This window comes from Ursus maritimus, unplaced genomic scaffold (assembly GCF_017311325.1).
Source record: "Ursus maritimus isolate PB19 unplaced genomic scaffold, ASM1731132v1 scaffold_27, whole genome shotgun sequence".
NCBI lineage: Eukaryota > Metazoa > Chordata > Mammalia > Carnivora > Ursidae > Ursus > Ursus maritimus.
The window spans coordinates 8838362-8864924 of record NW_024425230.1 but is presented as its reverse complement, the minus strand read 5'-3'; the positions used below and the strand labels follow the sequence as shown (position 1 = coordinate 8864924).

Here is a 26563-nt window from a genome sequence, read left to right as displayed (position 1 = left end):
GGCCCCACAATTTATGTAGCTAGTCTTACGCATAACCTATTGCCTGGCATACAGTTGGGGCTTAATAGTGGCTCCTTTATTACTACGGACATACATTTCCAGACCACTTGCAACTTGCCATGCGAGCTTACTGGTGGCCTTGTCCCCACAATGTCTGGAAACGTGACAAAGTGTAACGCGATGGAGCAGATACTGAGCTCTCATCACGAGCTAGGCCTGCAAGAGACCCCCTCGCTCAGAGGCTGAAGGCAGTCCCTGGGGAGCGGGGTGGAGTGACATGCAGGGGAAGGCTGAGGGACAGCTGGAGGGGTTACCTGGGTGAAGCTCCGAGCCGGCCCTGTGTGTTTGCTCCCGGGAGCACAGACCTGGGTTTGGGGGGGAAATCCCTCTCTCGTGGCTTCCTGCAGGAGATGCAGGGCCCAAGGTAAAGCTGTGCCAGGGGCTGAAGCCCCCTGGACCCCAGCCTCTGCATGGGTCCCCTGCGGTCCCCAGCCTCAGTCCACTAGGAGGTGTTTTCTAGCCCCAGACACGGCTGCAGCTGCCGGAAAGCCAGCTTCCATGGCTTCTGGCTCAGCGGCTTCTGCTGGACATGACGTCAGGCTCACATCTCTGTGGCTGGCCATCTGTAGGGCTGGTGGGCGTCCAGGAGAATGCACTCTTGGGCTTGGCCACAGCCCATAAGGAAGCGGGGGGAGGCGGGAAGAAACCCTTGCACTGGCCAGTCTCAGTCCCAGAACTGGGGGACACCGGCCCCTAAACCCCGCCTGGCCCATGCAGCCCGTGATCAGACTCTCAGCTGACTCTGCGAAGAAAGAGCTGTTTCTCAAGAGCAGCAGCTGTCTCGCGCCCAATTTCCACGTGAAAACATCGGCCCGTTATTATCCCGACCTGGCGAACTACAGCTCTCAGCCTCTAATTATTAAACAATGCCTCCCGGCCAACTCGGCTCCCAGCCCTGACTCTGGCGCTGCCTCCCCCGTCCTTCTGGGAGGTCTTCAATTTCACAGCTGGGAGGACCCAGAGAGCGAGCTGGGCACTGGCCGATTCGGCCCAGCAGCTCTGCAGAAGCAGGGGAGAGGAAGGACGGGCGTTCAGGTAGTTCATCAGAGGTCAGCACGAAACTGAGAAAGAAAACCCCGGCTCCCGGACTGGCCTCAGGTAACAGAGATGCAGGAGGCTTTTGCGTTGGTTCTGCTTATAGCAGAAGGAATCTTGCTCTTTGGGGCCACGGGACATGCCCCTCCCTAGCACCTGCCCTCAGAACCACCCCCATGCATTCGGGACCACCACTTAAGGGCTGACTTAGAAAAATTTTCAAATTGTCTTAATGTGATAAAATACACATGACACAGAATTTGCTATCCTAAACATTTTTAGGTGAACAGTTCGGTCATGTTCAATGCATTTATAATGTTGGGCAACCAATCTCCAGAACTCTCTTCATCTTGCAAAACTGAAACTATATCCATCTAACTTTCTATTCCCTCCTCTCTGCAGCTTTACATCCTGTCTCTATGAAGTTAGCGGCTCTAGGGGCCTCAGATAAGGGGAATCATACCCTATTTGGCTTTTTGTGACTGGTGTATTTCACTTAGCATAATGTCCTCCGGGTTCGCCCATGTTGTGGCCTGTGACAAGATGTCCTTCCTTTATAAGCCTGAATAGTATTCCCTATGCATAGCCCGTATTTTGTTTACCCATTCGCCGTCAAAGGATACTTGGTTGCTTCCACATTTTAGCTATTATGAGTCCTGCTGCTGCGAACGTAGGTACACACATATCTCTTTGAAACCCTCCTTTCAATGCTTCTGGGTCTCTGCTCAGAAGTAGGATTGCTGGAACAAGCGTAATTCTGCGTTTAGTATTTTGGGGATGCATTTAATATTTCCCACCAACAGTGCACAAGGGTTCCAGTTTCTCTGCATCCTGACAATGCTCGTTACTTTCCGTTTTGTTTGTTTTTGGTAGGAGCAAAACCTAATGTAACCTTATGGGTGAGAGATGTTAAAAAAAAAAAAAGGGCGACATTTTTACACAAAATATTTCCCGTACAGTAAATGAGTTTGTTGGAGGCAGGAAGCAGAACAGAAAGCCAGAACGCCTAACTGGCAGCCTTCTCAGGCTGAGGGCACGTTCACGTCTGCAGACGGCATTTTGTGAAAAGGCTAAACCAGAAGCATTGTCAATACTGATTTCAGTAAGACTTACTGCCTCTGAAAAATAAATGGTGGGGGGAGCTACTCGTTCCCAAACCAAGACCACCTGCAGTGCATCCTCGACCCAGACAAGGCAGGATACTGCAGGAAAGAGATGACATCGGGAAAGATCTCACAAACACCAGAATTTGTACATTTTATCTAGTTTTGGTACGAACCACTTTCAAAGTAGTGACCTGGGAAGTTTGGTTGGATATTCCAAAGATGATGTTATTTAGAGTTCTTCTCTAGGACCTCACTTAATTAGCATTTGGAAAATCAGTCGCATGAATTTATAGTTGCACGCAGACAGGGTTCCCAAGGACTCTTCCCTGCTCTCCAAATCAAATCCACTCTCAAAGGGTGCTATGTTTCACCCCAGCACTGCACTCCTCGGGGTGCTTTACAGAAAGCCCCACAGGCTCCAAAAACCATTTCAAAGTGCCTGGCAACCTCTGGCCAGTGAGCACAAGGGGGGGAGGGGGTGGTGACAGAGCCACTGGGGGAGATGGTACCTGGAGGTTCCCAGCATTCCCTGGGGTGGGCAAACCCAGATCCAAAGCAAGAACCGGCTCCGGCTCATTGCTTGTCCTTGGTGCCTGGTAGGGCCCCAGCCGGATGGCAATCAGTATTATTGGATAGATGTCTGTTCACATGTCCCATCGTACATTTAATCACATCCCGTAGGGCAGCAGGTGCTCTCATAAGGGGTGAGTGTGCTACAGAGCACTTTAACCCTGTGGGGCGGGCAACTGATGCATCGTCCACAAGGGTGATGAGGTGTCTCGTGGCAGCAATGAGCATGCTCTGGGTTTTTTTAAGAGGAGAAGGTTATGCAGTTGCCTTGCCTGGTGCCTGGGGATAAGGTGTCAGAACTCCCCCAGCCAGCTTCGGGATGTCCCTGGGCCAGGGGCTTACAGTACGTGGCTCAAGAGAGACACAAGAGAGCCTTTCTGGCCCCTTTTAAAGGGGCAGGCTGTCTCAAACAAGCAGAATGGTAAAGTGCTCCTCTCCACAACTTTATCTTTGAACTCAGGAGGAAACAAACAAACAAACAAAAAAAGATATATAATTTGAAAAGTAGTTTCCTTAATTTTTTAAAATTCCTTAAAATTCACAATGGACAGATTCATAGCAAGTCTAATAACATTTTGATATTTTAATCTAACATATTAAAATTACCAAGAAACACTTCTGCCCATTCTGTAAAGGGGGTTTTTGGTGTGAACACATAACACATTCTACTTACAGTGTGGAAGTAAAGCAACCCAAGCAAACTGGGTTTTTCAGAGAGGTTTGAGACATAAGGGAAAAGTGAAAGAGCCACATCCATATCTGTTGTGGGTTAAACTGTGTCCCCAAACACAGCTGTTCAAGTCCTCACCCCTGGTAGCTGTACCTGTGAATGCGAACTTATTTGGAAACAGGGTCAGTGCGGGTGTAAGAGCAAGTTAAGATGAGGTCCCACTGGGCTCAGCTGGGCCCTAATCCAAGGACCGGTGTCCTAATGAGAAGAGGGAAACTGGGACCGAGGGAGGAAGCTACAGGACAGCGTGACAGCGCAAAAGAGGTCGGAGCCATGCGTCTACAAGACAAGGGATCCCAAAGATGTCAGGCCACCGCTGGAAGTTAGGAAAAAGGAAGCAAGGATCCTTTCCTGGAGCCTGCAGAGAGAGCCCAGCCCTGCCCACACCTTGATCTTGGACTTCTGGCCTCCGAAACAGTACGAGAACGCATTCCTGTCGTCTCAAGCCCCCCAGCCTATGGGAATGTGTTACTGAAGCCCTGGCAAACGAAGATAGCATAGCTGCTGCCTGTGCGGAAGCCTGTGTGTGTGGTTTCTGTTGTCTGCTGCCGGGCCCCTGGCGTCCCTCTCTGTCTGGAAAAGTCCAGCCCTGTGGTCTAGAGAGCACTCGGCTGCTTACTTGCAACAGAACGTCCAGGGGAATTCCCCAGGCATCTCTGCCGACCGCGGCTGTCCCAGGAGTGTCCCCGGGGCTGGCGCCGTGCACAGCACACGTGTGCCTGCGTGGACTGCCTCCCACAGGGAGCTCGGGGTATCCACTCTCCCCCCAGGAGCGTGCTCAAGCCAGGTGGGAGGCAGCCTTGAACACAGGTTAGCTCTTTCCTGGACAGCATTCTATTCGGTGCCTGGGAGAGAGAGTAGATGCATTTTCTTGGAAGCTTTAAGACGCTTGGGTAGCCAGGATTTCGGTACTTTTATGTTAATAACAACAACGGCAGCAATTGTGGCTAACTCTTACCGCGTCCTTACTTCGGGCCAGGCACTATGAAAAGCGCTTCCCGTGCTCACCCTCGTAACTCAGGGTTAGGTACCGTAATATATCCCCATTTTACTGATGAGGAACCCAAGTCTCAGAGAGCTGGCCCAAGGTCTGATTTCCAAGCCTGAATTCCTAGCAAACTGTCCTCTTGTCCTCTCCAAAGAGGGACATGTCTTCCCCGTCGCATGTGCAGCTGCAGACCAAATCCCGCCTCACCTGGTAACAAACACAGCGGCATCCACGGGGGGTGTATCATCCTTCCCTCCTGGAACCTGATTGTTGCCGAGGTACCGGGCTCCTCCGTATTCCTCATTCTGCCAGTGACAGAAGCTCTCCAGGGACCGCTCACCATGGTGCCCAATGGACAATTTGGCCTAAAAGATATCGGGGTGGGTGGGGGCAGTTAAAGAAGCAAACACCCAGGGAAGCCGGAGTTTATGTTTGGAATATAGTGTGGGGACAGCTGCTTGCTGGGACATCATTCAGGGCTGTGCTTCTCCCAGGTACAATCCTAATGCTGCTAGGAAGGGGCACAGACCAAAGGGAGGCCAGGCCTTATTTGTAAGTTCGAATGAAGACTATGTTATTAAAGAAAAATATTCTTTTTTTTTTTTTTTCAAACTGAACTGTGTATCCAAACAAGCATTGGTCTCTCATTTTCAAGTTCATTGCCAGACTCTGCAAGTAACATTATTATGTGGGAATGCACTCAACTCAAAAACCAGAAAACAATACTAGAGTGAATCCAAATTTGGCCTGAGGCTGGAATATAGCTCCAGAAGGGTAGCCAGGGGTTTCCAAACACCTCACCATCTAGACTTGCACATGTGAGATGTGCCAGGAGTGCTGGAGGGATGCACACAGGCCCAGTGCTCAGGGATCCCTCAAAATCCCAAGCAGATAATGTGCACACCAAGATTCTAGTACCAGTACCTGCCCTCCTCCCATTGGACATCCCCAGACCCTGGCCCAGGGCACACGGTTGCCATCTGCAAAGCCTGAGAGGGCAGATAAGACCCGACAACCATCTACACTCCTCCTTAGCACTCCTCAGCAACTAGGAAACTTCCAGACCAGTTACGCCACCTGCGTGCTCTGACGGGTGCCCAAGGGGACTTACAGGTCGTTGTCGCAGCAGGACGAGCTTGGTAACTTGAATGTTCACCTTACTTCCGAGGCTCTGGTGCTGAAACATATTGTATACCTGCCAAGAGAGAAAAAAGAATTATGATGTAAATATAAAAATTAATAAAAATACAGTGGTATCCTCAATGGGATCCTGGAACAGACAAAAGATGTTAGGTAAAAACTAAGGACGTCTGCATTAACTACTGACTCTAGTCAATAATAATCAGTCAGAATGCCACAAAATAATCCAATGGACAGAGGATCTGAACAGTTTTTCAAAGAAGACATACCAACAGCCAACAGACACATGAAAAGATGCTCAATCATCAGAGAAATACATATCAAAACCACAATGAGACACGACCTTACACCTGTCAGAATGACTAGCATCAAAAAGACAAGAAATAACAATGTTGGCAAGGATGGTGGTAGAGGAAAAGGAGCTGTCGTGCACTATTGGTGGGAATGTAAATTGGTGTAGCCACTGTGGAAAACAGTATGCAAGTTCCTCCAAAAATTAAAAATAGAATACCAGATGGTCCCGTAATTCCACTACTGGGTATTTACCGAAAGAAAATGAAAACACTACTTTGAAAAGATGTGTGCACCCCTATGTTTATTGCAATATTATTTAGCCAAGAAGGTATGGAAGAAACCCAAGTGTCGATCGATAGAGGAACGGATAAAGAGGCAGTATACATACATACGATGGGACATTATTCAGCCATAAGAGGAATGAGACCTTGCCATTTGGGACGATATGGATGGACCCAGAGAGAATTATACTAAGTGAAGTAAGTCAGACAGAGACAAATTCCACATGATTTCCCTCATATGTGGAATCTAAAAAACGAAATGAGCAAACAAACAAAAACAGACTTTTAAATACAGAGAACAAACTGATGGTTCCCAGAGGGGAGGAGCGTGGGGGGATGAGTGAAATAGATAAAGGGGATTAAAAGGTATAAAATTCCAGTTAGAAAATAAATAAATCATGGAGATGGAAAGTACAGCATAGGAAATATAGTCAGTAAGATTGTAATAACATTGTTTGGGGACAGATGGTAACTACACTTATCATGGTGGACACTGAATAATGTATAGAATTATTGAATCGATATGTTGTACATCTGAAATGTAACACTGTATGTTAATTATGCTTCAATATAAAATAATAATCATGTATCAATATTGGTCCATTAGTTATACCGTACTATTGTAAGATGTTAAAAAGAGGAGAAATGGTGTATGGGAACTCTCTGTACTGTTTGTTCAATTTTTCTATAAATCTAAAACAAAATACAAATAAAATATAAATTTTTATAAATAAGATAGAAATTACGTTCATTAAAAATTATATTAATTAAAAAGAATTAAAAACCAGCTTGCATTTTTCAAGTACAAAAAATTTAAAGAAAGAATAATTTTATGAAATTTAATTTTCAGTGTTCTTAAAGTCTTATTAGAACAACAAAATATTTACACACACACACACACCCAGGAACTAAGACCCAGATTTTATTAAAAAAGCCTCCTGAGGGGCACCTGGATGGCTCAGCTGGTTGAGCATCCGACTCTTGATTTAGGCTCAGGTCATGATCTTGGGGTCACAGGACTGGGCTCTGTGTCAGGCTCCACACTCAGTGGGGAGTCTACTTGAAGATTCTCCCTCTCCCTCTGGCCCTCCCCCCATGCTCACTGTCTCTCTAAAATAAATAAATAAATAAATAAATAAATAAATAAATAAATAAATAAATATTTTTAAAAAGGCCTTCTGAGACCCCAAAATTCCCATAAATATTAATTCCCAAAAGAAATATGCACATGATAGAAAACTCTGGAATCACACACACATGTGTGCATATATCCACAAAGCTAAGCTGGAAATCAGTTGTTTGGGGGGGGGGGGGAAAGCACAGAACAGCAGATTCCAAAAGAAAGAATGGGTGATAGAAAACTGATAGAAAACTCAATACTCCCATCTGGGCCTTTATACAGGAGGTTGAAGGGGACCTTCAAGAAGGGGAAGGGGGAGGTCAATGCCTGTGGCCGTCTGCCACGTGTCAGCCTGTGTCATCTCTAACCCTCATCAAAACCCATCAAGGTCAGTATCTCCACCACCTTTGGCTCATCAAGAGAAAGCCACCTGCTCAAGACCCACAGCCAGTCAACAACGACCCCAATTCCTATCCAGGCTTGTCCAGCAATAAGGCCATATTCTTCCTTTATTCCCTGAAGTCCTCATTCTAACCACAGTGCATCATGGAGACGGAGTTATAGTAACAAAAGCAGATTTGTCCCTCTCAGTTTTGCACATCTTGTTGGTAGAAGGACCTCAGTATCAAAGGAAAGTCTTTCAAGGGGAATCAAAGGAAAGTGTTTCAAGGGGAAGAGAGATAGGAAATCTCAAACAAAGCAGAGGAACCAAAGTTGACATGGACGGAAAAAGCCCATCGAACGTGACAATCCCCGGGTCCTTCTCCAGTAGTATGGACAAAGCAGGATGCGGGGGGTATAACGGGATAGATCACGTACGTGGGAGAAGAAGACATGGAGAGAACAGGGATGAGAGTCTTTTGAACACCTGGGGAAATACTTCTGCTTCATTGCGTCCTGGTTTTTCCTTTGTTTCTTCCAGTTTCATTGAGATATGATTGATATATAACATTGTATTATTTTTAGGCGTACAACATGATTTGATACATGTATATACTGCGAGATGATCACCACAAGAAGTTCAGTTAACCCCATCACCTTGCATAGTTACAATTTGTTTTCTTGTGATGAGAACTTTCAAGATCCACTCTTAGGAACTTTCGAACGTATGCTACAGTATTACTAACCATAGTCACCTTGTTGTACATTAGATCCCCAAGACTTATATTATAACTGGAAACTTGCACCTTTTGACCCCCTTCACCCATTGCCCACCCCCATCTCCGGCAACCAGCAAACTCTTCTCTGTATTTAGGAGTTCAGCCTTCCACATGTGAGATCACACAGTACTTATTTTTCTCTGACTTATTTCACTTGGTTTTGAAACTTCTACTTTTTCTTTTCTCCTGATAGACACAATCTAGAAGGGAGGATCTTCCAGCAGGGGCATTAACACCTTCTCCTGTTGGTACTGTGTTCTTCGGTGCGTCAGCCGGAAATAAAACACCCACCAGAGCGGACAGCATAGCCACAGTTAATTCAGGCCGTGTGAAGCCGGACACAGCATCCAGCATTCAAACGTCAGAAGCCAGGCACGCACAATGTTTGAGCATCTGTGTGACAAAGGAATTAGCTGTGTCCTTGCTTGGATCTTACTGTTTGAAAACTATTATTAAAAGAAAATCTTTGTGTAACTTAATTTTTCCCTCAAGGAAAAATAGAACACATTTAGTTGTTCTGTTCTTACTACCCCCACCCCCCAATTTATTGCCCCAAGACCAAAATAGCAGTCATTTTTTCTTTTTCCTTTCTTTTTTTTTTTTTTTTTTTTTTTTACACTGGACCATCTGTAGGCCAATTCTGAAGTCATGTCTTAATTACCTATCCCCAAACCTGGGTGAAGAAGAGGAAAACACATAACTTTTTCCTTGTTTTGGTATTTTGAGAACCGCCCAATGGCTACGACTCAAATTCTTCCAGAAATATTCAGCAGTAGGATTGGGCCCAAACTGGAAAACCTCAAATCAAAACATGAAAAATAGGAAGAATGAAAACCTGCAGTTCTGAGGAAGAAAATTCAAGTCACACAGGATTTCAAGGTACAATCTGATCATTGCCTAGAACGTCAACACCAGCCAAAGATGTTAAAGGATATTATTTAAGAAAGGTTTAGAGGACTAACACAGTAAAGCAATTTTCAGTGGAATTGTGACAGGCCACAGAAAAGCTGCACAAAGAACCGACAGAAGAGAGTGCAAATTTCAGGAAGGAAAAACTACAGGAACCACCTCCCTTGGCAGAACCTTCCATTTCCTCCTCGCTGGGCTGATGACAGTCCTGTGCAGTCTATATAACCACTACCCCAAAGTCTCAGTTGCTTCCCTTGAGGCAAATGTTCAAAAAGGATGGGAGATGGACGGAAGACGAAGGTTCCAACTTCAGGGGCTGGAGGCAGGGCTGGGAAAGGGGACAGTTTAATGGGTACAGAGTTTCAGGTTTGCAAGAGGACAAAGTTCTAGAGATGGGTTGCACAACCATGTGAATATACCTCCTACCGAACTGCACACTCACAAATGGCTGAGATGGTAAATTGAACGTGTATTTCACCGCAATGAGAATTTTCTGAATTCATGTTTTGAAAGACGCTCTAAGCTCTAGCGACATCTCCAGCAAGCCCGAAGGCAGGCATTTCCCCTCGACGTGTCCCTAGGGTGCGCGCGTCCAGGAAAGCAGATCTGGGAGTGACCGCGGCCAGAGCACCTCGTCACCTGACGTGAGCCGTCCCACGCTCCCACAGAGCTCAGCCGAGCGCAGACAGAGCAGACGCTCAGCATCTCCCGGGGCGCCCGGAGCCAAGCCAGGCAAGCCAGACGAAAATCTGACGACAGCCACAAACACAAAGCAGCAGGCCCCAAAGACATGTAACGAAGTCTCCTCGTCTTTTTTTCCCATGGAAATTCACGCTCAGGAGAAGTCCTGGAGGCGGCGGCCATATGATGTTGAGGGAGACACCTGGTTGGGCAAGGAACGGCACGGCCAATCGTCTGGAAATTCTGTCTCCGGCGTCCAGCTCTGGCTGCGTCCTGGCAAGTGTTCAGAGCCCTGGCTGCGTTTGTCACATTTCCTTGGCAGCCTGGGGGCCGAGCCGGTGGGGACCCGCTGCCAGCAGCGCAATGCAGCTCTCCTGGCTGGGCGACTTGGGGACACGGGCAGGGAGGGGGCGGACAGGGCCAGAGAAGAAGCAGGTGATGGGGACGCGTGGGGAGGAGCTGTGCAGGGGGCCCATGCAGGGCTCCCCAAGAGCACCACCTACCTGTGCTACTCAGGGCCTCCCCAGGGACATTCCGTGCCCACTGGGGCCCTCATACGGGAAAAGACTCTTTCTCCAGCACCATGCCCCTGAGTGGGGTCCCTGAAGCGGCAGCACCAACATCACCCGGGCATTTGCTGGAAATGCATTCTGGAGCCCACCCCAGAACCACTGAGCCCAAGGCCCTGGGGGTGGGCCTGGCCACCTGCATTTTACAATCCCCCCCCCCCCGCCCACCCCCTGGGCGGCTTCCCCCAGATGGCTGCTGGTGTGTGGGAACCAGCGAGTGCTCTAACACCATGACAGTTTCTCTGGGCACCAGAGAGAGGCTTGTTGTCTGTTTCGCATGGTAATTGAGTAAAATTGATGTCATTTTTCCTCCAAACAGAACTTGCCTGGAACATCTCACGTTTTCATTTCACTCCACGGTTGTTAAGGAAGGTAAAAACAACCAAAGCTCCGGCAAGTGGCCCCATTTTCCACTTGGGCTGCCCAAACCCCGGGTTTCTGGGGGTCAACGCCACCTGTTTCCGTCTGCAATTTGTCCTTTAAAATATTCCTGCTCCCGTGTCACTACCACCCACCCCTCAACCACAGAAAAGCCAAGAGATGGACATGAAAGGGCACGACAGCACACTTGGAACAGGGACAAAGCCAAGTCCAGGGGACCATGCTGCAGCCTGCTGCCGGCTCAAAGACCCAGTCTGGCAGAGGCTTCTCCCTCCCTGGGTACCTGTGCAGGTAAGTGGTTTGCCAGGGACCCAGAGCCTGGAGCAGGACTCCAGTTTCCTGGATAAAAGTCAGGCAGAGGGGTTTTTTAAAAACATAAATCAGTGCCTGCCACTCACTCTTGTGTTTCCGCCCCTGCTGTAGCTTCCAGTCGCACGCGCACTGAAGCCCTCTCCCGATGCCCTGGAGTACTAGACTGTGAGGTCAGCTGGCTGGCACACCCCTCACTGTGCCCCCTCCCCATCACCTACCAGAAACTGCCTCTTTCTGGGCCCCCCAAATGCCAGGCTGACCTCGTCTGGCTAGCTCCTTAGTGCCTGCCCTGTCACTTCTCACAGAGGTGACCTGACCGCCTCACTCACTTGCTATTGCCTGGATCTCTGTATAGCAGTTTGTAAATTTTACCGATTTGTGTGCTGAACACTGTCTGGTTGGTCCCCCTGCATGAGCTCCATGGGAATGGGACCTGTCAAGGTCCTGATTCTATCCTTAGACCCTAGAAGAGCCCCTAGTGCACATGAGGTACCCAGTAAATACAGCTGAATAGAATTAATGAGTGAACCTCTTTTTAGCTTATTTTTAATTACAGTAAATACACATAACATAAAATTTAGCGTCTTAACCACTTTTAAGTATACAGTTCAGTAGTGTTAAATGCATTCATGTTACTGTATAACGATCACCACCATCCATCCACAGAACTCATTCATCTTGCAAAACTGAAACTCTGCACCCATTAAATGCTAACTCCCCATTCCCCCTCCCCCCTGCCCTTGGCAGCCCCCATTCTACTTTCTGTCTCTATGAATGTGATGACTTCAGGCGCCTCATCTAAGTGGAATAATGCAGTATCTGTCCTTTTGTGATTGGCTTATTTTACTTAGCAGAATATCCTCAAGGTTCATCCATGTGGTAGCCTATATCTGAACTCCATCGTTTTTTAAGGCTGACGAATATTCCATAGTATGGAGAAACCACACTCTGTTTATCCATTCATCCATCCGTGGACACTTGGGTTGCTTCCTCCTCTTGGCTATTATGAGCAATTCTGCTATGAACACGGGTGTACAAATACCTGTTTATGACACTAACTTCCCTTCTTTTGGGTATATATACACTCAGAAGCAGAACTGCTGGATGGTAGTTCATTTTTACTTTTTTTTTTTTTTTTTTTTTTTTTTTTTTTTTTTGGAAACCACCAGTCTGTTTCCATACGACTGCAGCATTTTACAGTTCCACCGACACATCAAGGGTTTCATTTCTCCACATCCACTCTGCTTGCTATTGTATGTACTTTTAAATAATAGCATCCTAATCAAAATGGTTGAAAGGCAGTGGGAGATACAGGCTTCCAGTTTTATGGGAATGAACAAGCCACGGGGGTGAAAGGTTCAGCAGAGGGAACACAGTCATTAGTATTGTAATAGTGTTGTATGGTCACATAGCATAACTCAGAGTTGTCAAATCACTATGTTGTACATTTGAAACTGTCCTATTGTGTGTCAACTCTACTCAAAATACATAGAAAAATAATAATAGCCTAATGGTAATGAAGTGGTATCTCGTTGTGGTTTTCATTTGCATTTCCCTAATCATCACTGACACTGAACATCTTTTCTGGTATTTATTGGCCACTTCTGGATCTTCTTTGGAGAAACGCCTATTCCAGTCCTTTTGCCAATTTTTAAATCAATTTGGTTTTTTTTTTTTTGGTGGTTGTTGCATTTTAGGAGTTTTCTATATTCTGGATATTATCAAATATGTATTTGCAAGTATTTTTCTCTCGTTCTATGAGTTGCGTTTTGACTCCACTGATGGTGTCCTTTGATGCACAAATGTTTTTAAATTTGATGAAGTCAAATTTGATGTCAACTTTGAGGATGATGCCTTTGGTGTCATAGTCAAAAAGTCACTGCCAAATCCAATGTCATGAAGTTTTTCCGCTTTGTTTTCTTCTAGGGGTTTTATAGTTTTAGCTCTGATACATTCAGGTCTTTAATCCATTTCAAATTAATTGCTGTATATTGTATTAGGTAAAGGTCCAATGTCATTCTTTTTCATGTGAATATCCAATTTTCTCAGCACCATTTATTGGAAAGACGAACATTTCCCCCATCGAATGGTCTTGGCACCCTTGTTGAAAATCATTTGACCATATACGTCAGGGTTTATTTCTAGGCTCTCTCTATATTTGTCTTTATGCCAGCACAACTGTGTTTTGATTACTTTAGCTTTGTAGTAAATTTTGAAGTCAGGAAGTGCAGAGTCCTCCAACTCAGTTCTTTCTCAAGATTATTTTGGCTATTCAAGGTCCCTTGAGATTGCATGAGCATTTTAGGGTGAATTTCTCCATTTCTGCAAAGACAAATATTGTTGGGAATTTACTGCACTGCACCTACAGAAGCTCTGGGTAGTACTGACATCTTAAAAAAAAGTCTTCCAACCCATGAACATGGATGTCTTTCCAGTCCTTTCCATTTTCTTAAATTTCTTTCACTAATGTTTGGTAGTTTTTAGTGTACAAGTCTTTCACCTCTTTTTTTCACTTAATTACTAAGTATCTGTTCTTGATGCTACTGCAAATGAAAATGCTTTTCTTAATTGCCTTTTGGATTGTCCATTGTTAGGTATAGAAGTTCTACTGATCTGTGTGTAGTGGTTTTGTATCCTGCTACTCTGCTGAATTATTCTATAAGTTCTAAAATTTGAAGAGAGAAAGTTTTAGGATTTTCTACATATAGGATCCTGTCATCTGTGAATAAAGATAATTTCACTTCTTCCTTTCCTATTGGATGCCTTTTCTTTCTTTTTCTTGTGTAACTGTTTTGGCTAGGACTACCGATGTTATGTCAAATAGAAGTGGTGAAAACAAGCATCCTTGCTTTGTTCTTCATCTTAGAGGAAAAACTTACAGGCTTTCAACCTTGAGTACGAGGTTCACTATGGATTTTTCATCTATGTTATATGATGTTGAGGTAGTTACTTTCTATTCCTAGTTTGTTGGGTGTTTGTTTTATTGGAAAGGTATTGAATCTTGTCAAATTCTTTTTCTACATCAGTTGAAATGATCATGTGTTTCCTCCCTTTGTTCTGTTAATGTGGTATGTTGCATTGATTGATGGTTGCATGTGGAACCATCCCTGCATTCTGGGCATACCTCCCACTTTGTCATGGTGTATCATTCTTTTAATATGCTGCTGAGTTTGGTTTGCTAGTATTATGGTGAGGACATTTACATGAATATTCACAAAGTAAAAAATTTTTTTTAATTCATAAAGAACTGTGGTTTTCTTTTCTTGTAGTGTCTTCATCAGACTTTGTAAGGGCAATCAGTCTCTTAGACTTAGGAAGTGTTCTTTCCTCTTCAGTTCTTTGGGTGAGTTTGAGGAGGATTGACTTGTTTGCTCTGCTTAAAATGTTTGGCATAATTCACTGGTGAACTGTCAGATCCAAGGGATTTTTTGGTCAGATTTTTGAATCTACTGATTCAATCTCCTTACTAGTTCCAGGTCTTCTGATTTTCTATTTCTTCATGATAAAGTCTTCAGTTCTGTGATTCTAGGAATCCAATCAGGTCATCAAGGTTATCCAATCTGTTGGTGTACAATGGTTTATAGTAGTCTCTTAGAATGCCTTTCACTGCTGTAGAATTGGTAGTCGTGTGCCCACTTTTGTTTCTAACTTTGGTAATTTGAGTCTTCTTGTTCATCCCTCTAGCTACAGGTTTGTTGATTTTGTTAATTCTTCCAAAGAATCAGCTCTTGGCATTGTTGATTTTCTCTGTTTTTCTATTTTTTATTTATCTCTGCTCTAATCTTTATTATTCCCTTCCTTCTGCTAGCTTTGAGTTTAGTTTGTTGTTCTTCTCCTAGTTCCCTAAGTTTTAAAGTAAGGTTGCTGATTTGAGAGCGTTCTTCTTTTTTTTTTTTTAATGTGAGCATTTACAACTATACATTTCTCACTGGGTACTACTTTTGCGGTGTTCCATAAGCTTTGATGTGTTGTGTTTCTGTCATTACGCATCTGTATGTATTTTCTCATTTCCCCTGTTATTTCTCCCTTGACCCATGGATTTAGAGTATGTTGTTTAATTTCCACATATTTGTGGATTTTCTAGTTTTCCTTCTGTTACTCATTTCTAACTTAATCCCACTGTGGTCAGGAGAAGATACTTTGTATGGTATCTTTTAAATCTGTTAAGACTTAATCTGTAGCCTCAGATAGGATATGTCCTGGAGAATGTCCCATGTGCACTTGAAAATAAGGACTATTCTGTTGTTGTTGTGGCGGGTTCTGTATGTCTGTTAGATCGAGTTGGTTTATTGTGTTTGTCCAAGTCCTCTCTTTCCTTACTTATCTTCTGTCTAGTTGGACTATCCGCCATTGACAGTGAGGGGGGTTGAAGACTATTATAACTGTGTATTTCTCCCTTCAATTCTACCAATTTCTGCTTCACATATTTTGATGGTCTGTTATTAAATGCAAAAAGACTTAAAATTGTTATATTTTCTTGCTGTATTGAAACTTTTAAAATGTATGGTATACTTCTTCAACCCTTTTTTGATTAAAGTCCATTTTGTGTGATATTACTACAGCCACTTTTCTGCTTTCTTATGGTTACGATTTGTGTGGGATATCTTTCTCCATCCTTTTGGTTTCAACTTATTTGTGTCTTTGGATCTCAGGTGAGTCTCTTGTAAACAGCATATAGTTGGATATACATTTTAATCCATCCCGCAGATCTTTTTTTTTTTTTAAGATTTTATTTATTTATTTGACAGAGAGAGAGAGAGAGAGTGAGCACACAAGGAGGGGTGCAGCAGGCAGAGGGAGAAGGAGAAACAGGCTCCCCGCTGAGCAAAGAGCCTGACATGGGGCCCAATCCAAGGACCCTGGGATCATGACCTGAGACGAAGGCAGATGCTTAATGGACTGAGCCACCCAGGTGCCGCTAGCCTGCTGATCTTTTGATTGGAGAATTCAATCCATTTACATTTAAGGTAATTACTGATCAAGGAGGGACTTACTTCTGTATTTTACTATTTGTTTTCAATATGCTTTATAGCCTTTTTTGTCCCTCATTTCCTGCCTTACTTTTTTGTGTTTAGTTGATTTTTTTATAGTGAAACTTTCTAATTCCTCTCTCATTTTCTTTTTTTCTTTTCTTTTTTTAGAGAGAAAGAGAGTGGAGGGAGAGGCAAAAAGGGAGAAAGAGAAGCAGGCTCAAGCAGGCTCCTCCATGCCCAGATCAGAGCCCAAAGCAGGGCTCACTCTTACAACCCTTGAGATCATGACCTGAGCCGAAATCAAGAATCCGCCACTTAACCGACTGAGCCACCTAGGTGCCCTCCTTTCTCATTTTCCTTTGTGTATATTCTGTAGCTATTTTCTTTGTGGTTACTATGGGGAGTATACTTAACATCCTAGAATTATAATACTCTAATTTGAATTTATACCAGCTTAAATTCAATAGCATAAAAAATCTCTGCTGCAAGACAGCTCTTAAAAAACAAATAAATATGGAATTATAACTCGAGATGAGGACCAAGTGTAAAAGCAGACTGCTATGATAAAGAAACCAGGCTGGCGTTTTCAGAGGGGTCAGCAAGGAGAGCCCCTCTGTGGGGACATTGACCCAGAACCCTCAAAGATAGAGAAGCTAGCTTGATAAGGAGCAGGGAGGGGCACCTGGGTGGCTCAGTCGTTAAGTGTCTGCCTTCGGCTCAGGGCATGATCCCAGGGTCTGGGATCGAGCCCCGCATCAGGCTCCTCTGCTGGGAGGCTGCTTCTTCCTCTCCCACTCCCCCTACCTGTGTTCCCTCTCTCGCTGGCTGTCTCTCTTTCTGTCAAATAAATAAATAAAATCTTAAAAAAAAAAATAAGATAAGGAGTGGTGAGAAGAGCATTCCTGACGAAGACAAACCACGAGTCACAGAAGAGCTTGGGGCACCTGAGAAAGAGGCCCACATGGCAGGAGTTCAGTGTTGACATGGAGAAGGGAATCACGTCCAGGAGCAGCAGGTGGTCCCAGCTCCACAGCCCAGGAGGGCCGTGCAAAACGGAGCATTCCCAATCCACTGCACAGGAAGCCACAGAAGGGCTTAGCGTGGCTTAGTAACAAAGTCCTAATTCTGTTGGACGAAGCTCTTGCTGGCCATTCTGTGGCAAGGAATCAAGAGGGAAGAAAATGAACATGAGGAGCCCAGCAAGGCAGCTCCTGCAGTGGCCAAGGCCAGAGATAACAACAGGCAGTCCAGGGTGGAGACAGAGAGAAACAACGGCCCCAGACACGCCTGCGACCTTGAACAGGTGAGACAGGAGTCCCTCAGCCCGTGGACTTGCTCACTGGCTGCGTACCCTGACTACAGCACTCCCCACAAGCCTCCATTTCCTTCTCTGTAAGATGGGAATATAATGAAATCCACTGGGTATGAGGAGGAGAAATAACCCAGCTACTCATCACAGATGTCCACTCCTTTTCTTCCTCTCAGACACGTGCCATCAGGCCTCTGGTTGGCACTGATCTAATTCACACACACATCACAACCATGAGAGGCTAAGAAAGTTGCAAGCAAACACGTGACATCCAATTCGGCCAGCTCTGAACGCGTTACCAAGGCCCTACGAGTGCCCAGGCTTGCCTTGGGACAGGAGCCTGTCTAGAGGTAGCCTCAAGAGTCTGAGTGGCAAGCGTGGGCAGGCAGCTCTCTACCCAGAGACCCCAAGTGGGAAAGTGGGGAGGGTGTGGGAACCTGGATGTCGGCACCTAACGATGCTACTTCTGCAGCCTGGAAACAAACATGTCACAAGGAAGGTAGCTCTGCTCCAGCAGATTCCCTTCCAAATCCACGGAAGCTAGGGAAACAGAGCCAGTTCAATCCCGCGGGCCCACAGGAAACACCCTGATGGGAGAGAGGCGGGCTGGCTGACCTCACCTCCCCGCTCGCTGCACCTGGGGACCTGTCTAATGACAGGGCTCCTCATCCAGGCCACAATCCTTTCCCATCCTCCTGGCTTAAAGAAGATCTCACTTCCTAACAGAAATCCCTTGGCTAACACAGCCACAGGAAGAACAGAATCCTTTGGATTTTCAACACTCGGGTTTGAGTGCCTGGAGGATGGTAGTGGTGGAGGGTGGTCTAGCTCAAAACAAGGTACCGTATCTGCACACAACGTGTCTTTAAGCTTGCTGAAAGGTGACCCACCGGGACAATGCCAGAAACCAGCTCCCGGGGCCGAGAGTCTGTGGAAGTGGGTCCAGAGACTCTGCTCTCCTTTGCTTTCTGGCCTCACCAGACTGGCCAAGAAACCGCAGCGGAGGGGACCGGAGGGTTCGGTATTAGCACACACATGCCAGGTGCCCTTCACCACAGTGGCCCCGCTCTGAGTGGGTAGGCCTCATCAGGAAACATCTAAATCCCAATTTAATGGGGTTGGCCCCAGATGTGCCCTCAGCAACGGGGTCTGGAGCCTCCAACCTCTTGGTCCGAACAGCAGAAGGGCAGTGAGGAGTGTTGAATGAAAGCCAAGCACGGGGACCACTCGGTCCCTGTCCTTCAGTCTTCCAGCCGCGGGGGGACCTGGGGCAACTTGTACCACCTCCTCCCCACCTGTGATACAAGAGCTGCCCCCCTGTCCTGACGATAAAATTAGGAAAACAAATATCAAAGCGGAGGCTTTGCCTCATTACTACTCGAGCTGCCGTAATGAGTGTTTACTCCTGGCACCCGGGCTCTGGACAATTAAAAAGACATAAATGAGATGAAATGAACTACAGATGAAAGAGTCTGGTGTGCAGCCAGCCCCACAGCCCTCCTCCGGTGTCCTCTGGCGCCCGAGGCACGGTAGCCCGTCATTAACCGGCCACCAGGAGGGCTCGCCTTTGCGCAGATGGAGAACGCCTATTTCTCAGAGAGCAGGGCCAGCCCTTCCCCCTCCCCGCGTGGCCGCCTCCTCCACCCTCACCTGCCCCTCAGCTAGGGCCCTCTCCCCACCACACGCTCCACGGACGGTGCCCCTTCTTGCCTTTTCCCACTCCCGTCCCCCCTGAGCACAGCCGCTGCGGCTCTTCCTGCCTCCCCTCTTCAGCAGCCCCGCTAGTCAGGATGCCCTCCCCGCCTGCCCCTGTCCAGTGCCCACCACACCCCTCAGGCTCCCCCACTCCCTCCTGCGGCCAGGTCACACCACCTGCCCTCCCACCAATGCGGCTCCTGCCACACCCACCGAGGACCGGCCGCCCCCTCCCAATTTTGCAAACTCTGACTTCCGCTCAAAGGTCAGCTCTTCCCGAAAGATTCCATGGGGCTGATGATCACTCAGCAGCCCTCCGCCTGGCCGCCAGCGGGCCCTGCCAGTATTTCTGTATAACAGGGGTGTTTCATCCATCTGCTGATACCACTACGTTCCAAGGGAAGGACCAGGTCTGTTTTGCTCCTGTATCCCCAACACCTTAACCCATGCCAGGGGTCTTCAAGAATGCTCGTCAGGAGAGTGGATGGATGGGTGGAGTCGGGATACATGCAAAAATCTTTCTGGGTCTAAACTTTGAGAAGCGTAGCCCCTTCCCGCCCCCATGCATCATGGGAAGGTTTCCCATTATCCCCATTCATCAAATCAGAGACAGACACAGCCTTCATGGCCCCTTCCCTGTGTCCTCAACCAGACAACCTCTGCCCCCACCGTCCTCCAGCCCTCACAGCGCACAGCAAGAGCTGATCCACATTCAAGTGTCATCCTGATTCCTTCCACTAGACCCTTGACTCCTTAGAACAGGGACTGACTCACTCAACTTCGAATTCCCCTGGGAGGGGGCCTGGCCCTTAGGAAAGGTCTTGGCAAACAGCTGCTAAGGAATGGCAGGCAGGCCCCACCACTGCCAGACCCCAGGGCTGAAGGTACACACGAGGGCAAGGTCGGCGGGCGAGCCCTGTCGCGTGGGGCGCGCTCCAGTTCCCTGCCCGGGGGTGCACAGGGCTGGGTCTCCATCCCCCAACCTGGAGAAAAGCCAAGGGCAGAGCACTCATCCAGGAGGAAGCGGAGCCTGCCTGGGTCAGGATGCCACCCAGAGACTCACCATGTTCATGACCGTGAGGATGAACCTCTGGGCGGCCTCTGCCCCATGGTACCGCACCATGTCGGCGTCGGCCACCACCAGGGTCTCCACCGTGTGCTCGTTCGTCAGCTGGATGGCGTTCCTCCGCTCCCGCCAGTCCCGGGATGGCCTGCCCCTCCGCGGTTTCTTCTTTTCTAGAAAACGACAGAGACATCCATGTCGTCCTTGGCATTTTGATTTCCAAAACCATACAGCTAAGCGGCCTTCTGCTAAGCCTCCCGTGGAGAATGGTCAGTCTCCAATGGCCAGAAGCTGGACCTCCACCATCACGGGGCAGTGGGGGGGGGGAGCTGAGGGGCAGAAGGGGGCTCACACCTGTCCACATCGCAGCTGAGGAGGCAAATGGGACTGAATATCAGGAAAGAGAAAACCTGGCCCATCAGAGGAGAGAGGACAGGGGCACAAAGTTGGCAGAGGGAAAGGAAGCCCAGGCCCGGGGGCAGGGGGGGGGGAGATCAGAAAGCCTCAGGTTAATGGCCGAGAACCAGCAAGCTTTCTGAAAGGGCTATACCTACTGCTAACTGCTGGGACCCGGGGAGGCAGCACTCTGGCCGCTGTTCTGACAGTCACGAATAAGGAGCCATAAACATTGATAATCACAAAGCATCATTTCAAAGAAAACCAAAACATAATCAGAAAAGAAAATCGCATGCCACATACATCCCGGCCAAGACGGCCCTTTTGTTAACCCGGGGAAGGGTCATCGGTAACACTCTGCTGACTCTTCAGACAAACTGATTCCCATCAGATCTGACTTGGATAAGGAGTTATCAGTTAGAGCCCCAATCAGAGTGTCTGGGCAACCCCAAGCTGCTGGGTGAGGGTGGCCTAGGCTTTGTGGGTGAAAACCCCTCTGACCGACGCTAAAGGGTATTATGAAGAGCACGCATTTTCAGGATCCAAATGTATGTCAATAGAAAGGCACTTCTTACTTTGGATAACTATTATTTCCATTTTGAGCAGGAGACCTACAGAGATGACAGACGTCGTCTCTGCTACAGTCCCACGCAGCGAACGCAGCCTCCCTACACGCAGACAGGCTTCATGGAGTGACCAGAGCCAAAAAAAGCACACTGTGAAACAGCCTGAGGCATGGGTCATCAGGAACAAACTAGAATACTCTGTACCATATAATTCACAACTGTGAAAACCGAAAGGCGATGGAAGTATCCAACCACAGAGAAAGTCAGCCACGGTGAGACAGTTTACAGCCGGGAAAGGCACGTCTGTGATGATTACTTCGCGATACAGAGAGAGGGGCAGATCTAAACCTGTATCTGCAGGTAAACTGCAATCGTGCAAAGATTCAGCACACAAGTACGTTCCGGCCCCCAAAGAAAATAAATAAATAAATAAACAGACAGGCAACCAATCAACCAACCCAGGTAGAACATGATTAAACGTGAATGGTAGGCGATAGGTGATCTTCATTTTTTTTCTCTCTCTCTGTATTTTCCAAGTGTATATGATGAACCAGAATTACTTCATTTATTTAAAATAATGAGGTTGAGTTTGAGAAAAACACCGACATCACTTTTACACTCTCCACAATACAGAAGGCATGGTGGGGCGAGATACGCCCTCGGATGAGCTGCAGAAATGCAAGACGGAAAGCATGAATGTCTTGGCCCTTGTCTCTCCTCGCCCAGAGCCAGGTCCAGCTCCCATCAAGACTTCTGGGCCTCAGCCGTGGAATGAGGGAAGAGTCCACGCTAAGACGAAAGGCAAGGTCTCTGACGACACTGCCTTACCTGTGCGCAGAATGAAAGAGGCCGCGTGTCGAAGGTCTCTTTATACACCTACAGCCACATTCAGCAACCCGTTCATCTCTGACCACAAGGAAGAAGGCACACGGTGACCTCCGCATTCTGGGCTCAGGGTGCTTGCTGGCCAGGTGGGCACTGCCTGGATCAGGCCGACCTGTCGCACTTGGATTCTGTAACAAACCACCTTGCTCCCATTCTAACGCCGTGGAAGTGAAAAGCTCCCCAAGTAAGGGCTCTGTTGTCATGAGCACCCCCACATTCTCCCAGCCACACGGTGCTGCAGCTCCAGCTCCTGTTCTCATCGGCAGATCCCCCCTCCCCCCACAGTGGGCTGCTCAGCACTTGCTTTCACCAAGTGTCATATATTTTCAGATTCTCGTGTGGAAAGAGCTGTATTTTTGGCATGGCCCAGATGACACATTAGCAATCTGTCCCTGGAAGATGGCGAACTTGGAACACATGCGAGCTGAGCAGTCCCTGAGATAAGCAGCCCATCACTCCCAGACCAGAGGGGCAGCTTGTGCTCCTGGGCAGTCAACATCTCAACATGCTGCACTGGGGGGCGCCTGGGTGGCTCAGTGGGTTAAGCGTCTGCCTTCAGCTCAGGTCATGATCCCAGGGTCCTAGGATCGAGTCCCACACTGGGCTCCCTGCTCAGTGGGGAGCCTGCTTCTCAGTCTGCCTGCCGCTCCCCCCTGCTTCTGCTCTCTCTCACACACACACAAACAAATAAATAAATCTTAAAAGAAAAAAATCCTGGATTTGAATTGCAGATAAGAGACCAAGGACCTATATTCCCTCTCCATGCCCATGTCTTTCCTGGGGGTAGTGGGGGCAGAGGGGAACAGAGGGGTGGAGGGAAGCTTGCTTCCTCCCTTCTCCTCACTCTCATCAACCACCCCACCAGCAGCTCCACGGCCATCACTTCTGATGGCTATTCCTTCCCTACAGCGAGGAGAGAACCATAATACATTTTTAATTCCGCCAACTGCATACATATACCCTAACGGACAATATTTGTCAACACCAATATTCACAGATTATAAGCATCTTTAAAAGTAAGAAGAAAAACACCAATTTCGGCATAACAAGGGTGCTGGATCCAGACCTCACCGGAGAGGTCAAAGCTCAGGCCGGGCAGGTGTGCAGCCGTCTGGAGGGCCCCCCACGCTGGGCTTGGAAGTCTGCTGTCTCCAGCCACTGTGGGAACGAGGGAGGCGGCTGTCATCCCACTGATGAGGACAGACCACAGCCAGTGGGGCTCCAGGCCCTCTCCTGCTGTTACAGACACCAGCGATCATTCCAAGTCCACCCCGTGGTCTTGTCTGCCAGCACATTGCTGGAGTTGGCACTGACTTGGTAGATTTTCAATTCCCGGCTTCATATTATTTTTTCTTACATTTATTTTCCCTTTGCCCCAATTATCCATTAAAAAAGAAAATTCTAGGGGCGCCTGGGTAGCTCAGTCAGTTAAGCATCTGCCTTCGGCTCAGGTCATGGTCCCAGGGTCCTGGGATCGAGCCCCACATCAGGCTCCCTGCTCAGTGGAAAGTCTGCTTCTCCCTCTGCTCCTCACCCCGCTCGTTTTCTCTCTCTCTTCCTCAAATAGATTTTTTTTTAAAGTTCTTTAAAAAAAAAAGAAAGAAAATTCTATGTATTTACGTAAGCTACCCCAAGTCTTTTTTAGAACAAAAGGAGGAAGAGAAAAACACAAAGAAAAAACAAAGGGTGTTCTAAATGTGGTGCTTTTAGAATATTCACATTATTATTGATTCTAAGAATTAGGGGACTACTGAAAATGCTGAGCAAATACATAAACTGTCATTTTAGTTACGAGTTTTGCTCTTGGCAAACTAAAAAAAAAACCCCTCAGCTGTGAATTATCAAGCTCTGTATGAAACAGGTATTTCTTTAGTTTAAAAATGAAGAGTCTTAAGGTATTTACCAGGGAGAAACAACCCATGGATCACAAAGTATTTGGTGTGAGAGTTCAAGAGCCAGAAGAATTATTCTGTGATTCTACCGACGTCATTTCCAGGGAAGACCTCAGGTCACCTTCGTGCCAAGGGAGAGGAAAAACAAGCCAGGGTCAGCTGTAGAGGCAAGTTAGAGAGAAAACAGACAAGTAGAGGACACGGGGGCAGCTGCCCAAGGGCACTGGGCCCTTCGAGACCAAGGACAGAGGGCGCTTCAGGCCGAGAAGTCCAAGACTGGTGCCAATGCTAGGAATTAGGTCCCAGTTGTCCAACATGTTTACAGAGTTAAAGGAAAGATTCAGACTTAAACTTGTCATTCAAGCCAGCAACATAAGCTTTCCCCACACACAGCACTCAATGTCCAGATACAAGAACATCTGTACCTGGGCACAAGGCACAGGGAACCAGGAAGACTCTAGAACCAGATATTCACCTAGCCACCCTGACCGCGGCTTTTCCCCAGCTCTCTTGAGGACAGGGTAAAGGCAATCCCCTCAAAAACCCTCGGTGCCATCCTGCCATGTTGCAAAGAGTTCACCTGTGGTCGGAAGGCCACCTGTCCCTCATTCTTGCCTTAAGACACAGACTCAGTAATTTGTGCCCAACCCCGAGACCTTTAGAAACCCTGGGGTGAGGAACCCCTTCCCGTGCTGGCAGACGGGTGCGTGCTGGCAGGACAGTGAGGAAAGAGAGGGCAGGGAGGTCTGCACCCCCGAGGGCCACAGCGTTGATGACAAGGATTCAAAACAGGGCTGTGGTTCGGGGGCGAGCCGGGGGTGCGCTCTGTTTCATCAGGAGCCGGGGTGGGATGCGGGGTGAGCTGCAGGCGCTCTCCACGCCTCCTGTAACTGCCTTTAAGATCAGAATCATCCTACCCGCCGCCCAGGTTTGCAGCGATTAAGTGAAATTCTCAGCGAACACTTACTCCATTATCTGGAATGTTACGGTTCTTCCATAAACGGCATCATTGTTACGATGAGTATTACGGTGGCAGTGGCAGTGACCTGGTGGTTAAGGACATGGGTTTCAAGACAAAACAGCTGGATTCAAATCCTGGCTCCCCGACTGTTTGGTCCGACCTGGGATAAACCTCTTGCCCTCTCTTCGTCTCAGTAGCCTCGTCAGTGAAGCAGAGAGAATCAGGGTTCCTCCCGCACCAGGCTGCTGTCCAGGTCCCAGATGCAAGCCCTGAGCAGAGCGCCTGGCTCACGCCAAGTGCGCAGTAAAGCGTGGCTTGACTACTGTTGTTCTTCACGGAGACAGAACATGAGAGGAGTCCATGGAGGCTGCAGGGAGGGGGGGTCCCTGTTGGCTGTACGCCCCAGGCAGGTCCCCTAAGTCCCCCTCTCAACACTGGTGAGGAGGAAACGAGTGAGTCACGGGGAGCTTGGAAGAGCAGGTGACAGCGGGCAAGCGCACAAGGTTTGCAAGCAGGAGAAGGAGGTGGAGGTGGCGAAGGGCCCAGGCTCCCCATCCCAGGAACACAAATGCCCGCACAGAAACCTTCTAAAACAGTAAAACAGTCCTCCCAGCCAACGCATAATTTGGGTGCAGAGGATTTTGGTTGTAAGGATTTTGATTCCCCCACGGAATCCCTTGTGGTTAGAAAGTTCATTTTCACACCTTATCCCTATGGACCCAAACAGCCCCTGGGCTGTCCAAGGACACTCTGGAGAATCACTCCTAGGGAACAGTTATTCCGTCTGAAGGCTTTCTGGATGAAATGCACCAGCCACGTCTGAGCACCTGCCATGCCAGCATGTAAGGAACACAGTCCCTGTGGAAGGTAGCTGTGTGCTCCCCTTGTCTGCAGTTAAGGTTCCAATCACAGCCTCCAGGAGTGAGGCTATCACTCCTCGTGAGGGACTGGTGTGTGTGCGACAGCGTGTCCACTGCAAAGGGCATTTGGGGTCTTCTGGGGAAGCCACTCCCCCCCCCCAGGTGACCTCCTCCGGGGCGAGACAGGGCCAGATCTGGATATCCCGACTCGGGGCAAAATGCATCCCTTGCACGATTCTCTGAGGGGTGACAGGTGAGTTTCCTAGCTCTGAGCTGCGAATCTGCTCACACAAACGAGGTCAAAGGTGGATCTGTAAAACAGCCACTCCCTCCACTGAACTCAGACCCAGCTCGAGCAGTTGGGGCACTGCATGGGGACACAAGGACAGAGGGCGAGAAAGACTGCAAGCACCCTCATGATTTACCTCGGAGCATAAGAGATTGAAGGCGACTCACCCCCAAAATAGACTGAAATTAAATTGGAGAAATTAATAACCAAACAAAAGAAAATGCAAACATACTAACAGAAAAGGTCACCATGGCGGCTCTGTGGTAAAAATCCCCGTGGGTTGTTACCCAACCCAAGGCGCATAGGCACTTGGCTCTGCTGGCCACACCGTGAGGGTC

General features: G+C 47.8%; 1 protein-coding gene across 1 annotated transcript in view; it reads right to left on the bottom strand.

Moving 5' to 3' along the window:
- The window catches only part of ADAMTS17 (ADAM metallopeptidase with thrombospondin type 1 motif 17), a 341420-nt gene that overhangs the window by 264169 nt on the left and 50688 nt on the right, over positions 1-26563 (bottom strand). Inside the window, exons 4-6 of the mRNA XM_040642697.1 lie at positions 20377-20549; positions 5601-5684; positions 4697-4854 (exon numbers count right to left, since the gene is read on the bottom strand). Coding sequence (XP_040498631.1) covers positions 4697-4854; positions 5601-5684; positions 20377-20549 — 415 coding nt within the window. The remainder of the gene's footprint in view (positions 1-4696; positions 4855-5600; positions 5685-20376; positions 20550-26563) is intronic.